The 12,537-nt window shown below is 30.6% G+C and overlaps 1 protein-coding gene across 3 annotated transcripts in view; it reads left to right on the top strand.

The window, feature by feature from the left end:
* The window catches only part of LOC111516774 (zinc transporter ZIP11), a 409,569-nt gene extending 399,917 nt beyond the window's left edge, over positions 1-9,652 (top strand). For all 3 annotated transcript variants that reach the window (XM_074179057.1, XM_074179056.1, XM_074179058.1), the window contains exon 7: positions 7,972-9,652. In XM_074179057.1, the coding sequence (XP_074035158.1) occupies positions 7,972-8,050 (79 nt within the window). In that variant the 3' untranslated portion in view covers positions 8,051-9,652. The remainder of the gene's footprint in view (positions 1-7,971) is intronic.
* The last annotated feature ends 2,885 nt before the right edge of the window (positions 9,653-12,537 follow it).

Genomic DNA, 12,537 nt, shown 5'->3' with positions numbered 1-12,537 from the left:
TATACCTACACCTATTTCTGTGGCCTTAATGTCCAATTCCTTCGTATCCAAAGGTCAAAGGTCAAGTAGGTACCCAGTGTATACATACCTATCTACATCTCAATGATAATCACTTTACTCGACAGATTTAGATTAGATTTCAGATTTATTCATCTTCAAATACATTCACATCACAATTTCAATACAATATTACCTTTTCAAAGCAGAAATAGTCACCTAAGCGCAGTATGGCTTGTTTCGTGCTCTATTCCTACTTCGTCATGGTATACATATTAGTTTTTATATAAGTTTTCCGACAGATCACAACAATACATTTGTGTTAGTATTCAAACAATTGATAATTAGTGTCTACAGGTTGACATATATTATTGGAGATTGGATATTTCGTTAGTAGTTATTTGTTTCGAAAAACTGAAGGGAAGACAAGTATTTACAAAGTAGAAAAATGTTCTTTGGGTATGGCTTTTTCTGAATAGCTTTTTCTGAATATTTTGATTCTCAACATTTCTTGTGTTTTTTGTCTTATTGATGCTGAACGAAGACAGGTTGGAATACATCCAGATGAGGCAGTGATAGGCATATAAACTTCTGATATTCAATAATTAGGTATCATTGTACAACTGCTTTGTATCGAATCGTCTATATTTCTTGAATATTATTTTAATAATTGTATTTTGAGTGACTTGTACGTTGCCCAATACATTAGTAAACATTCCGCCCCATGCTGCTATGCAGTATCTTATGATTGATTCTGCTAGAGATTTATATATCAGCATCAGATTTGATCTTGACAGAATATCTCTCAGGCTATATATTTTGTGAGTAAGTTGTCTAAGTCTTTTCACAACAAATGAAGCATGTACATCCCATCTCAGATGCTGATCCAAGAATAAACCGAGATATTTGAATTGGGATACTTTTTCTATGGTTGGACATTTACAGAGTACTTTGTCACAATTTGACACGTGGATGCTTAGTTTCTGATTATCTGGCTGATGACTGCTTATAAGAGAAAAAGTCATAAACTTTGTTTTCGAGATGTTTAAACTAAGAAGATTATCGCTTAAACAGGTTTGCAAACTATTTATGCCTTCTTCTGTATCTCTGTAAACATCTTTCCATGTTTTGCCTCTATACACTATGGCTGTATCATCAGCATATGATATGAGAAGACCTTTGAAATTAGTAATATCAGCAATATTATTTATACTCTATATATATATATATATATATATATATATATATATATATATATATATATATATATATATATATATATATATATATATATATATAGAGTATAGGGCCCAAGACCGTTCCCTGTGGAACTCCCATTGAAACATCACGATTCACACTCTTTTCTTTACCCACTTTCACACATTGAGTTCTGTGGAACAAATAATTCTTCAGAACATCAAAGGCGGGTCCACGAATACCATAGTCATATAGTTTATCAAGAAACTTATTATGTGAAACTGTATCAAAGGCTTTGGCCAAGTCCAAGAATACCGCTAAACATTTCTCCAAATTTTCCAAGGCTTTTGTTGTTTCTTTGAAGAAATCTAATATTGCTGATTCAGTGCTACTCTTATTGATGAAGCCAAATTGTCTATCAGTTATAACTTGATTTCTCTCAAAAAATTCAACCAGTCGATTTTTTTAAATATGCTCAAATATTTTGGCAAAATTGTTTATCACGGATATTGGTCGATAGTTACCTAACTCTGTTTTATCTCCAGATTTAAAAAACGGGGCTCACTATGGATTCTTTCATTTGTGTTGGTAGTGTGTCTCCCTCAAATATCAAGTTGATTATATGAACTAATGGTTTTAATAAGTAGCGGTGGTATTGCTTTATGAATTGTGTTTTTAGTCCGTCTGGTCCAGGAGCACAATTCACACTTTCACAACTTCACAACAAGCACAACTTCTACTTTCTTAAAAACAGAATTGAAAACATCGAAGCTTTCCTTCAGTCAAGCCACTTTTATAGAGGATAGCTGTCAAAAAAAATGTATGGGCACGTGCTTGAAAAAAAACGATGCCGGGTTATCCAATACATGCTATTCATAATTATTTCAAAATATGGAGTGAAAGAAAGTATATAAATATCAACATACCTGTGAAGACAGTGAAAAACTTCAATCCACATATAATCAAAAAGAAGCTGTAAACCTCTTCGTCATTTCCTTGCAAACACAAAACACATTTTTAATTCTTATTTCATTCGTGATTTGTTTACGGTTCTTGATGCCGACCGGCATTCTATTCCTTAGAAGTATTTCAACTATTCCATTTCTTTCAAGAAAATAATTTAATTTTTCAAACCAACAAATAATAAAAATATTAAAATGAAATTATCCATAGACTTGAAATTATTTCCAAAATTAGTTAAATGTATTGATATGTATCAATGTATGATACAAAAAAATGTCTCTTGGGTTTTTTGCCCAAAATAAACCAGTTCGCAGCAAAAAATTAACAAGGGATGCTCCAATGAAATTTCTTTATGTGAAAGACCCTATATTTTTTCGATGAGGAACCACCTCCTAAAATGTTTTACACTTATTTAGTTACACCCTGTATATTAGTGTCCAAACAGCACCCCATACTGCTAAACTGAATTGGAAAGTTTTCATTCAACAGACGTACTTCTGATTTTATGAAATTATATTGTTTGACTCAACCGGATTATTTTGAGGACTCAATAAATGTTATTCTTGAAATGATCCACAATTCATTTGACTAAGTAAAATACCTCTCGAATTGAAATATTAGAGAAATTAAAATGAGAATTTAATTTTGTCTCCGCAAAATTATCATCTAATCGATACAATACACATGTCGTTTGGAATGAATGATATTTAATCGAAATGATGAAATAAATTAGACTAAATAAATTTCTTTGAAGTAACAAATCTTTTTTTCCGTGCATTCAGCGGTCGACGTCAAAGCTTAGTTTTGCAATGGACCGTCTCTGAAAGCTCCGTAAGAGGATATATCACCGCTTTTTTGCATATTTTTAATTATACAGGAATCGAATGAATATTTTTTAGTTAGGACTCTATAAATATTGATCAAGATCAAGTACTCCCTTCATTATAAGAAGTTTTTTTCACTCACACTGCGCTGGTAAAAAATTTGCTCAAATCTAAATAAACAACTTTCAATCCCAATTCATATTAAAAATTGTTGATAAAATATGATGGAAGATAATAAATGTTCTGATTTAAAAATATACAATAGAGTATTCAAAACGTTTTCGGTTAACATATCTGAAATTGAAATTTTATAATTGGTGTTTCGTGGATAGGAATGCTAATTCATTCAATAGAGATAAATATATTCTTGTCGTAGCATACCTCTGTTTTACTTGACAATGGCTCAAGAACGTGTTATGAAAAGGACAATAGCTCAAAGTGTCATTATTCTAATGTCAATGTTTTTGTGTGTCGAAATGATGAGAAGTTGAACCAACCTCAGAATGAATTATTGTTGTTTGTTCGTTGTTTATTTCCTAATTTTCAGTCGAATGAAATGAAAATATGACATTTCGTCAGTTTGTCGGTACACTCCTGAATTAAGTAAAAATTACACGAGAATAGAGACGGCGTAAGGCGTGGGCAACCGCCCACGGTCTCGCGGTGCCGCCTCAATGCCGAAAATAAAATTAAAAATACTATGGAAAATCCAAAAAGACTTTCAGCTATGGCAGTTTTATACATTGAAGCAGATATAGCATCAAAGATGAATTACGGACCGATAATTAGGGAGTTCGGTAAAACCAAAAGTAGAAAATTTTTGTTTCTTCAATTTGTTCTTTTTTTGTTCTTTTTACACCTGTATGTATGTATGTAGGTAGGTACGGTACAGTACGGTTCACCATCATGGCACACAGTAACGCAAAACAAAAAATTGGTCCAAAAACCCACCGGCCTACAAAAGAAATTAACAGTTAGAATATGTAGTGCATATAGAACTATATCTGCAGAAGCAGCATGTGTTATTCCTGGAATTCCACCAATACAGCTAGCTCCAAGTCATCGAGAGAAAAGAGAAATATGCAGGCATTTCAAAGGGAATCGCTAGAGAAAATTTGATAAATAACTGGCAACGAAAATGGGATAGCGGTCAATACGGTAGATGGACACACCGATTAATACCTGCGATAGAGAGTTGGTTGAATCGAACCTATGGAGAGGTGGACTATTACCTCACTACCTGTGTGACATGGTTCACATGTACTCGATTTAGCTCTTTTTGGTGACATTTTTCAGCCCTGTCAAAAAATTATGACCAAGATGTCATTCGATTCGTATTTTTGCCTAGAAAGTTCAAGGAAAGGTCCGAAAACGCGCCGATAATTACAACAGTTATAAACAATTAAGTGAAAAAAAAATGGGGCTTCAGTTTTTTCTTAATATCTCGGAAAATTTTCAAAATTTGGGAAATTTGAAAAAATATTTGAAAAGATCAATGAATTTGCGTAAAAAAAGTCCCGACTCCCGAAACTGTATCTCGATTATTTATAATTTTTACAGAGTCCTGAAAATAGAGCCAAAGGCGGGTAGTCTGGCTTGCGCGCGCCTTTCGTCACTCTGACATAAAAACAAAAAAATATATATAAACATTTTAAATGTAAATATTAAGGAATGAAAAAGTTCATGTAATGTTAGAATACATCAATAAACAATAATCCGCAGTCAAAACATTTTTATCCCAATTTTAACGTTAATTATAAATTTGTTAATTAATAACTTTTTTGAATTGAAAGTTAATATAAAAATCCCTATAATTATCAAACTAAAACCCTGGCATTTTTTTCCTTGGTGAAGTTATCCTTAATAGACAAAAAATTAGATTACCGTTGCCAAAATAAAAAATTATTTTCTATTTTTTTATTAACAATTGAAAATTATAATTTTATAAAAAATATTTTTTATTGTTTCAATGTCTCATGGCTAAAAACTGATCAATAATTTTTTTAAATTTTTTACAGCTATTGTTAATAAATTTATTATATGTTTCTGTTTAAAATCTGTTTTTCCGTTAACCAGCTATCGCACCCCTACGAACGACAACCCTCAGAAGTCTAAACTTGTGCGAGCTAAGGATTAACGAAGTCTTACCTTTTAACGTGTGATTCCTAAATAAATACATTGTTTATAAGCAATTTGAAATTTTTTTGTATTATGTTAATTTAAAAAAATCATGAATTTTAGAAAAAAAATGGTTTCTTGAAAAATTTCTTTGTCGCTAAAAAATGCGTTTGGTAATTAACAATCGTTTTTTGCAACGTGATATTAAAATTAAGGAACCGTTTTTTTTCTTCATAAATTCTATTGTTCTTTAAGGTTTTGAAAAAACTTTTTTTTTATTATTTTTTTAATTGTTTATTTAAAACAAAATTCGTTATAAACATGCTGTGGAGATATATAAATGATGTTCAGGTCAGGTATAAAGGTAAACCCTCCAAAACCGTGAGCAGATGTTTCTTCCATTTAACAAAAGAATATCGCATTCAGGTATAAATCGGAATTTTAAAGTAATTTAAAAATTTGTGAGGATCTGAAATTTAAAGAAGGTTAATGAGTAAACTCATTAAAATTAAATTAACAGAATGACTGTTGATGAATGAATGTTAATGATCCTACAACTACTAAAAGTGCAAGTAATGAAATCCTTATGATTTATTGTTACATGACACGAAGTTTATGTTGAAAAGTCTTAATTTTTTTTCTTTTTTTAATAAATAACGAACAATAATTAAATAAATGATAGGACTACAACTTTAGTAAAAGGCTTAAATTGTTAATAAATTCATAATGAACAAAAAAGACTCGAAGCATATTTATCATAACTGCAATAGTTTGAAAGTTATTATGATTATAAAAGCGAAGGAGCGAATGAAAAAGACAAGTATCAAGGTATCACAATATTAAAAGTTTTATAAAAAGTAGAATAAATTTAAAAAAAACACATAGTTACTTTTATTTTAGAAAAAAGTATTGAAAAAAAAATCTGTTAATAACTTTTTTTTGAATAAACAATTAAAGAAAGAATAAAAAAAAGTTTTTTCAAAACCTTAAAGAACAATAGAATTTATGATTAAAAAAAAAGGTTCCTTAATTTTAATATTTAGTTGCAAAAAACGCATTTTTTAGCAACAAAGAAATTTTTTCAAGAAACCAGTTTTTTAAATTATGATTTTTTTCAATTAACATAATGCAAAAAAAATTTCGAATTGCTTATAAACAATGTATTTGTTTATAATAAATTTATTAACAATAGCTGTAAAAAATAAAAAAAAATTAATTAGTTTTTAGCCATGAGACATTGGAACAATAAAAAATTAGAAAAAAAATGTTGTAATGTATTTTTTATAAAATTAGTTTCGGGAGTCGGGACTTTTTTTACGCAAATTCATTGATTTTTTCAAATCTTTTTTCAAATTTCCAAAATTTAGAAAATTTTTCGAGATATTAAGAAAAAACTAAAGCCCCATTTTTTTTCACTTAATTGTTTATAACTTTTGTAATCGCCTACATAGTGTACATAGTTGGTACAACCTTGTAGTTACAATTGCTAATCAATGAGATATTTCATCTGTATTTTTAAACTCTTCACTGCTATTTTTTTGGTGATAAAAAGAACATAATTATACATCTTACATATTATAAAAATTGAAATGAACTCAAAAAGTATTTCGTGAATGTATGTATTATTCAATCTTTGAATTATATATTTGATTTTTATTTGAAATGATTTCAGGGAATAAACACGTAGCATGAAATAATCTGCACCTATTCATATCAAGCCAATTTGCTTCTATCAGCTTGTGAGATGTTTCACGCTGTTGTGTAACAGGGGTATCCAGATAACCTTTCAGAGATATTTTCGTAACAAGTTTGAAAATGTCCTTATAGGACGAAACTGCAGTAACGTTAGTTACAAATAAAAGTGGTAACGAAAAACATATAAAGTTTCAATTCTCTTTTCTTCCATATGCAAAGTTTTGCTTCTCTCACTAATATCGAACTAATCAATTCGGCAAAAAACATTTAGAAAAGGTGCCGCTTGTATGAAGGGGAAGCTGATAGACATCTCTGATAGGCACCTTCTCAGAAGAAATATATTTCATTGTTTGTCCTTTATCGTCATTATTATTGTTGAAGTTTCATTTATTAGTAGTAAATATAGTATACTATATGTTTTAATAACTACTGTGAAAAGCTTTCTCAACATTTGATAGCTACCACTGAAGAATTTTTCTGTTTTATCGTCGCGACGACCAGAGCCTACTTGATCAAAGTGCGCGTTTCAAAGTCTACGTGAGAAAAGCTTAAAGCTTTGTAATTCAAAGATAAATCTAGCAAAACATCAAGTGTGCTCAACATTTTTGAAAAAATAATTTCAAGCTCTATTGAAATATTCAGGAATATACAAGGTGACTCATTAAAAAAATTGTTTTCCATCAATACTTATCGATATCTCATTTGAAAAAAAGTTTTTTGACACTATTGAATTCATCGTAAGAAAGTGCTTCGGACATAGTAACAAGAAATTTTTAACAGGAAAAAAAGTTACAGTAACTCTTCGAAAATGCACATTTTCGAAAAACATGTAACTCAGAAACGATGATAGATATCAATACGCGATTTCCACCATCGAGTTGCTCATAAAATTTGACCCTAAGACACATTCATCAGTTTTCGTCTATCCAGTTTGATAACAATAGTTTTGAATTTGGCCCACTCTGTACATATCTCAGATGTCTAAAAAAGAAATGATATATTCATTGTATGGAACCTTTGCAGAACTTTAGAAATCCATAATGTTTTCACGATTTTGTTGAAATCTGAAGATCTAGTTTACTAACAATAATATAAAAATTACAGTATGATTTTCTCTTCTTTTTTTATTCTAAATTAGTTTGGATATATTTCATTTATCGATGTTTTCTATTTCCAGTGAAAATGGAAAGCTGGCTACCTGGGGAGCTATTCTCGGTTTTCTGGTAATGATGACTTTAGACGTAGGACTTGGATAACTAGCATGTGACTTTGTAGAAAAATTATTGTTCTTGAATCAACTCTTTGATTCAATTTGGAGTGATTTGGAAATATTGTTTTGACTTAACTTTTTCAGACGGTCCATTCAGGTTAATATTAAGTATTAGATTTATTATTTCTCGTGAATATTTTTTAAAAATTTTTATGAATCTAACATTAATTGTAATTTGTATATGATTACGTGGTAAAGGACTTTTCGATTCTGTTTTATTTCATATCGTATGGAATAAGTACTCGTATTTGTGAAAAACATTTTTTTTTCAATGCAACTTAGATTTTTGAAAGTTTACTTTACATAATAACATTCAAATGCTTACCGTAAAACTTCGTTAGATGCGATCTTAGTATAGTAATAATGAAACTGATGACTAGAAGTTACCTTTTATATAAGTAAGACCAATATCCGAACGTATGCTACATAATTTATTACGTTTCCATATATAATTTTGTCTTTGATGTAACACTGCCATTGCTTCTTCATACTTATTCACGTCATAAAAAGTGAGATGTTATTTTGATTGGACTTGAGCGACAATTGAATGTAAATCCACAATGAGCATATTTAAAACCAATTATGATTCTCAAAATGAAGGCTTCATCGAGTATAGAAAAAACTATAAAAGTAAGCTAGTATCCAGCGAAACACGTGTTCATTGTGATTTTCACTATAATAGGTTTACAAATCTGCGACACGTGTTTCGATGTACTAGCTTGAGGAAGCTATTGGATTTTGATCAAGTGTCGGCCAGTTTCAGTAAATTTTCAAAATCTTAATACGAAGAGCATTTTAGTGAATTCATATTAACTAACTATATATATTTGCCTATGCTAGAATTGGAAAAGTCCTTAACGCTGTACAGAAATGTTTAAATTCTAACGGAGATCTATGAAATAAGATGCAATTTATTAACACCAAATTTTTTATAATTAAATAATTCAGTTTGACATACATTTTTGAATTATCTTAACAGTTCGATTACTTTTACATACATCAGAAACTCTTTCAATTATTGTCAAAAAAATCTAACAAATCTAATGTCATTTTCGAAAGTAATTCGAAATCTGTTTATACTCGCTTTTTTTTTTCAAATATCTTCCTTATTAGCTCACAATATATGTTTGAGGGTAGAAGTGTTAATGTCTTCGATTGTAAATACTCTTGTTCCAAGGACTTGAACATCATGGAAATGAAGTTGTATTATTTGGGGTTTTTCATACAATCGACCAATAACAATAACAATTAGGGCTCTTTTTCCACCTAGCAAATACATTGGTGTTGAAATTATTTACAGTTAAGTAGTTGTACATGAAAAGTTCCTATAGAATTTTTATCTGTTTTATTTTCTTTCTTCTGTGTGACGCAATTATAGATACATATTTGAATATTCCAAACGGAATCAATGAATAATATTAATACCACTAAATATTTCGCAGAAGAAAGACTCGTTCTACTACCCAGTACTTACTCTTATTTTACTCATTTTATCTTTGACCGATAGCCAATTGTATAACAACTACTGCTGTGATAGTAGAACTAAATGTTATTTTATAAACCAATAAATTTTAACTTATTGCATTTACACTGTTGTTTTTTTTAATTATCCTTTACTTTCTATTTTCCATTTCTGATAAAATTGACTACATAAAACAGTTCAAGTCAGAAATAAAAATGCGTAAATTCTATATTATTCGTTTATTCCAAATAAACGCATTTTTCCAGATGAAAGAGTTCTTAAACATTGAAGTTCGAGGTATACTGAGTTGATCCTCAAAACAATGAGCAGTATCCATAAAGGAGAGACAAATCTCCAACGTTTCTTCGATGTTTCAGGCTATCAAGGTTGCACGTGATGTTCGCGTCTCCAATCAGGTGAATGACTCTTTTCTGGATGGAATCCAGCAACTTCAGGTTATGTTTGGAGGCGGAGCTCAGTACATGAGAACAATACTCCAAAGAAGGTCTGATCTGAGCATTATGAAGCATCAAAAGTTGCTGAGGTGTGTACAGTTTTCTAATTCGAAATATTGTTCCAAGCTTTTGAGAATCAAACTTTGCAATTCCAGCAACATGATTGTGCCAAGACATATTGGTGTCCACTTCAACCCCCAACAAACTTATCAAAGCAGAAAGCGGAATTGTCTGACTTGAAATTATTATATCCGGTTCGGAGACATTTATCTTCTTGGAGAAAACCGATGCCTGGGTTTTTGTGGCATTGAATTGAACCTGATTAATTTATATATATATATATATATATATATATATATATATATATATATAATATATATATATATATATATATATATATATTAATATTTGTTAAAAAAAGAATTTGAAGCTTTATTGACCTATGTACGTAAACCCAAAAAACGAACAAACATCTTCAAATCTCTGAACATCAACATCACATACAAGCCAAACACTAAAATAACACAAAAAATAAACAGCCATGTTTATTCAGCATACAATGTTCGGACTGCAACAAATTCTATATCGGCCAAACCAAGAAAATACTGATCGAAACGTCCGACGAGCACAAAAAGGCATACATAAACCCAATAATATATAAATTAAACCTCGCAACACACGCCATATAAAACAAACATATTCTCCCCCCACCAGAGAACATAAAACTCATAAAAGAAGTCAATAAGGGAAACCGCATGGACATCTGGAAGTTCAACAGTCATAATTCACTTATCGAGAAACAAATACAAATCAAAACACAACAACACCTAACATTCAAAATATCACACAAAACGATACACACTCCTAGAAACAGTAAACCTAGAGAAGATCCAACACGAAGAATATTACCTGATGTAACCCAAATACAGGCAAATTTACCTGAAGTACCTGTACTAAAGCGTTCGGACCGCATAAAAGGACAAACAAGAGGTTGACAAGTTCAGTTTTAGAGCCTTGATGCTTGATGATGACAGCACGCCCAGCTGTCGAAAACGCTCGCATATAATTAAATAGGAGTTATAAAGCTTCAAATCCTTTTTGTAACAAATATTACTTTTAAAATACTGAAAATAGAGGAAAATTAGTTGCATCATACAGAAAAAATTCAATATATATGTATATATATATATATTAACATATTCTTTCTTTTCCGAACTTCTGTATTAAATGGGTAATACTAAAATAAAGTAATTTGCAAAGACATTACAATTAACTTCATAAGTAGAACTTGGAACCTCTGGCGTGAAGGAAGAGTATTTTCAATAGATAACAGTCAATATTATTTCTTGTGCAAGTTACTCTTTTTCTAATAATTTGCCTAGCCTACCGTTTTTCCATCGTAACCCGCTTGTTTATAGTACAATCTACTTTCAACAAAGCAGACGTCTTTCCATGCTGTTCAATAAAAACGTTCTCATAGTTTTTCCCGTAAATGTATCAGTTTCCCATTTTTAACGTTATATATTCCTACCCCAGAGAATTTTTAATGAGAACCTGTTCAAAACAAGTATTTCCACCATGAAAAATCGCAAATGTTCAAAATTGCTCGAATAATATCGATCTACAAAAAAACGAATTTCCGGGGTTCCTTGAGCTATCATCTAAGTCACAGAATTGGGCGCGATAACTGACTGGACTATTGACATTTCGTGAAAACCTTCGTAAGTTGAATGATCTCTATGACAACAGAACTGATAATGTAATTATCAGTGTAATGACGATTTCATTGGTCCAATGGGATTTGAATAATAACTCGGCAGTATTGTTTTCAAGCTATCAGTTTTTAAAAATTTGAGGTGTCAACCTATAATTGTTATAAGTAGTTGTGAGATTTATGTAATGAATAATAAGTAGGTAGGCCGAAAAGGTTTTAATGTATTGTTTACACCTGAGTGCCTATTCTGGAGTTCTTTGCATAGAAATCATCTTATATTCAATTCAATTCAAATGCGAATATTGGTGGATTACGTACAGGTGTTCATGTAACTGTAGGTGCGGGTTTCTTCATTGACGATGCTTCATTCATACCATACTTTTGAAATATCTACTTTTATATGAACATTGAACTACAAAATACACTCCTATTCAATTTCTACTCCTAACATGCGTTATGGAATTGAATCAGATATCATTCACAGGATTATTACACAATACAGTATGTGAAAGAGGTGAAATTTCACTTAGATGGAACACTATCATTCTCAATGGCAGACATCGATGTTTCGGAATAAGACACTTGCCTTATTGCCTCTTCAGCACCAATCTGGATAACGACTTTATGCCACAAATGAGTTAAATCAACTCGTGTCATCGATGACAGGACCTGATGACATTCATTGGCTTATTTGATTTATTCTCACCCATAGGAATCTTGTTAAATTGAAAGTGATATATTTTTGGGAGAGGGAAGATTTTGGCTTTGTACTTCTCCATATTTAGGAGATTCTCACTTTTTTGTATGATGTATTTCTTCTTTCGTGTAATTCGATGTATAAA

The sequence above is a fragment of the Leptinotarsa decemlineata genome, unplaced genomic scaffold (genome assembly GCF_025532065.1).
Source record: "Leptinotarsa decemlineata unplaced genomic scaffold, Ldec_3_MD MMD2_tig00004307_RagTag_RagTag, whole genome shotgun sequence".
Lineage (NCBI taxonomy): Eukaryota > Metazoa > Arthropoda > Insecta > Coleoptera > Chrysomelidae > Leptinotarsa > Leptinotarsa decemlineata.
This window is presented reverse-complemented; position numbering and strand designations above follow the sequence as displayed.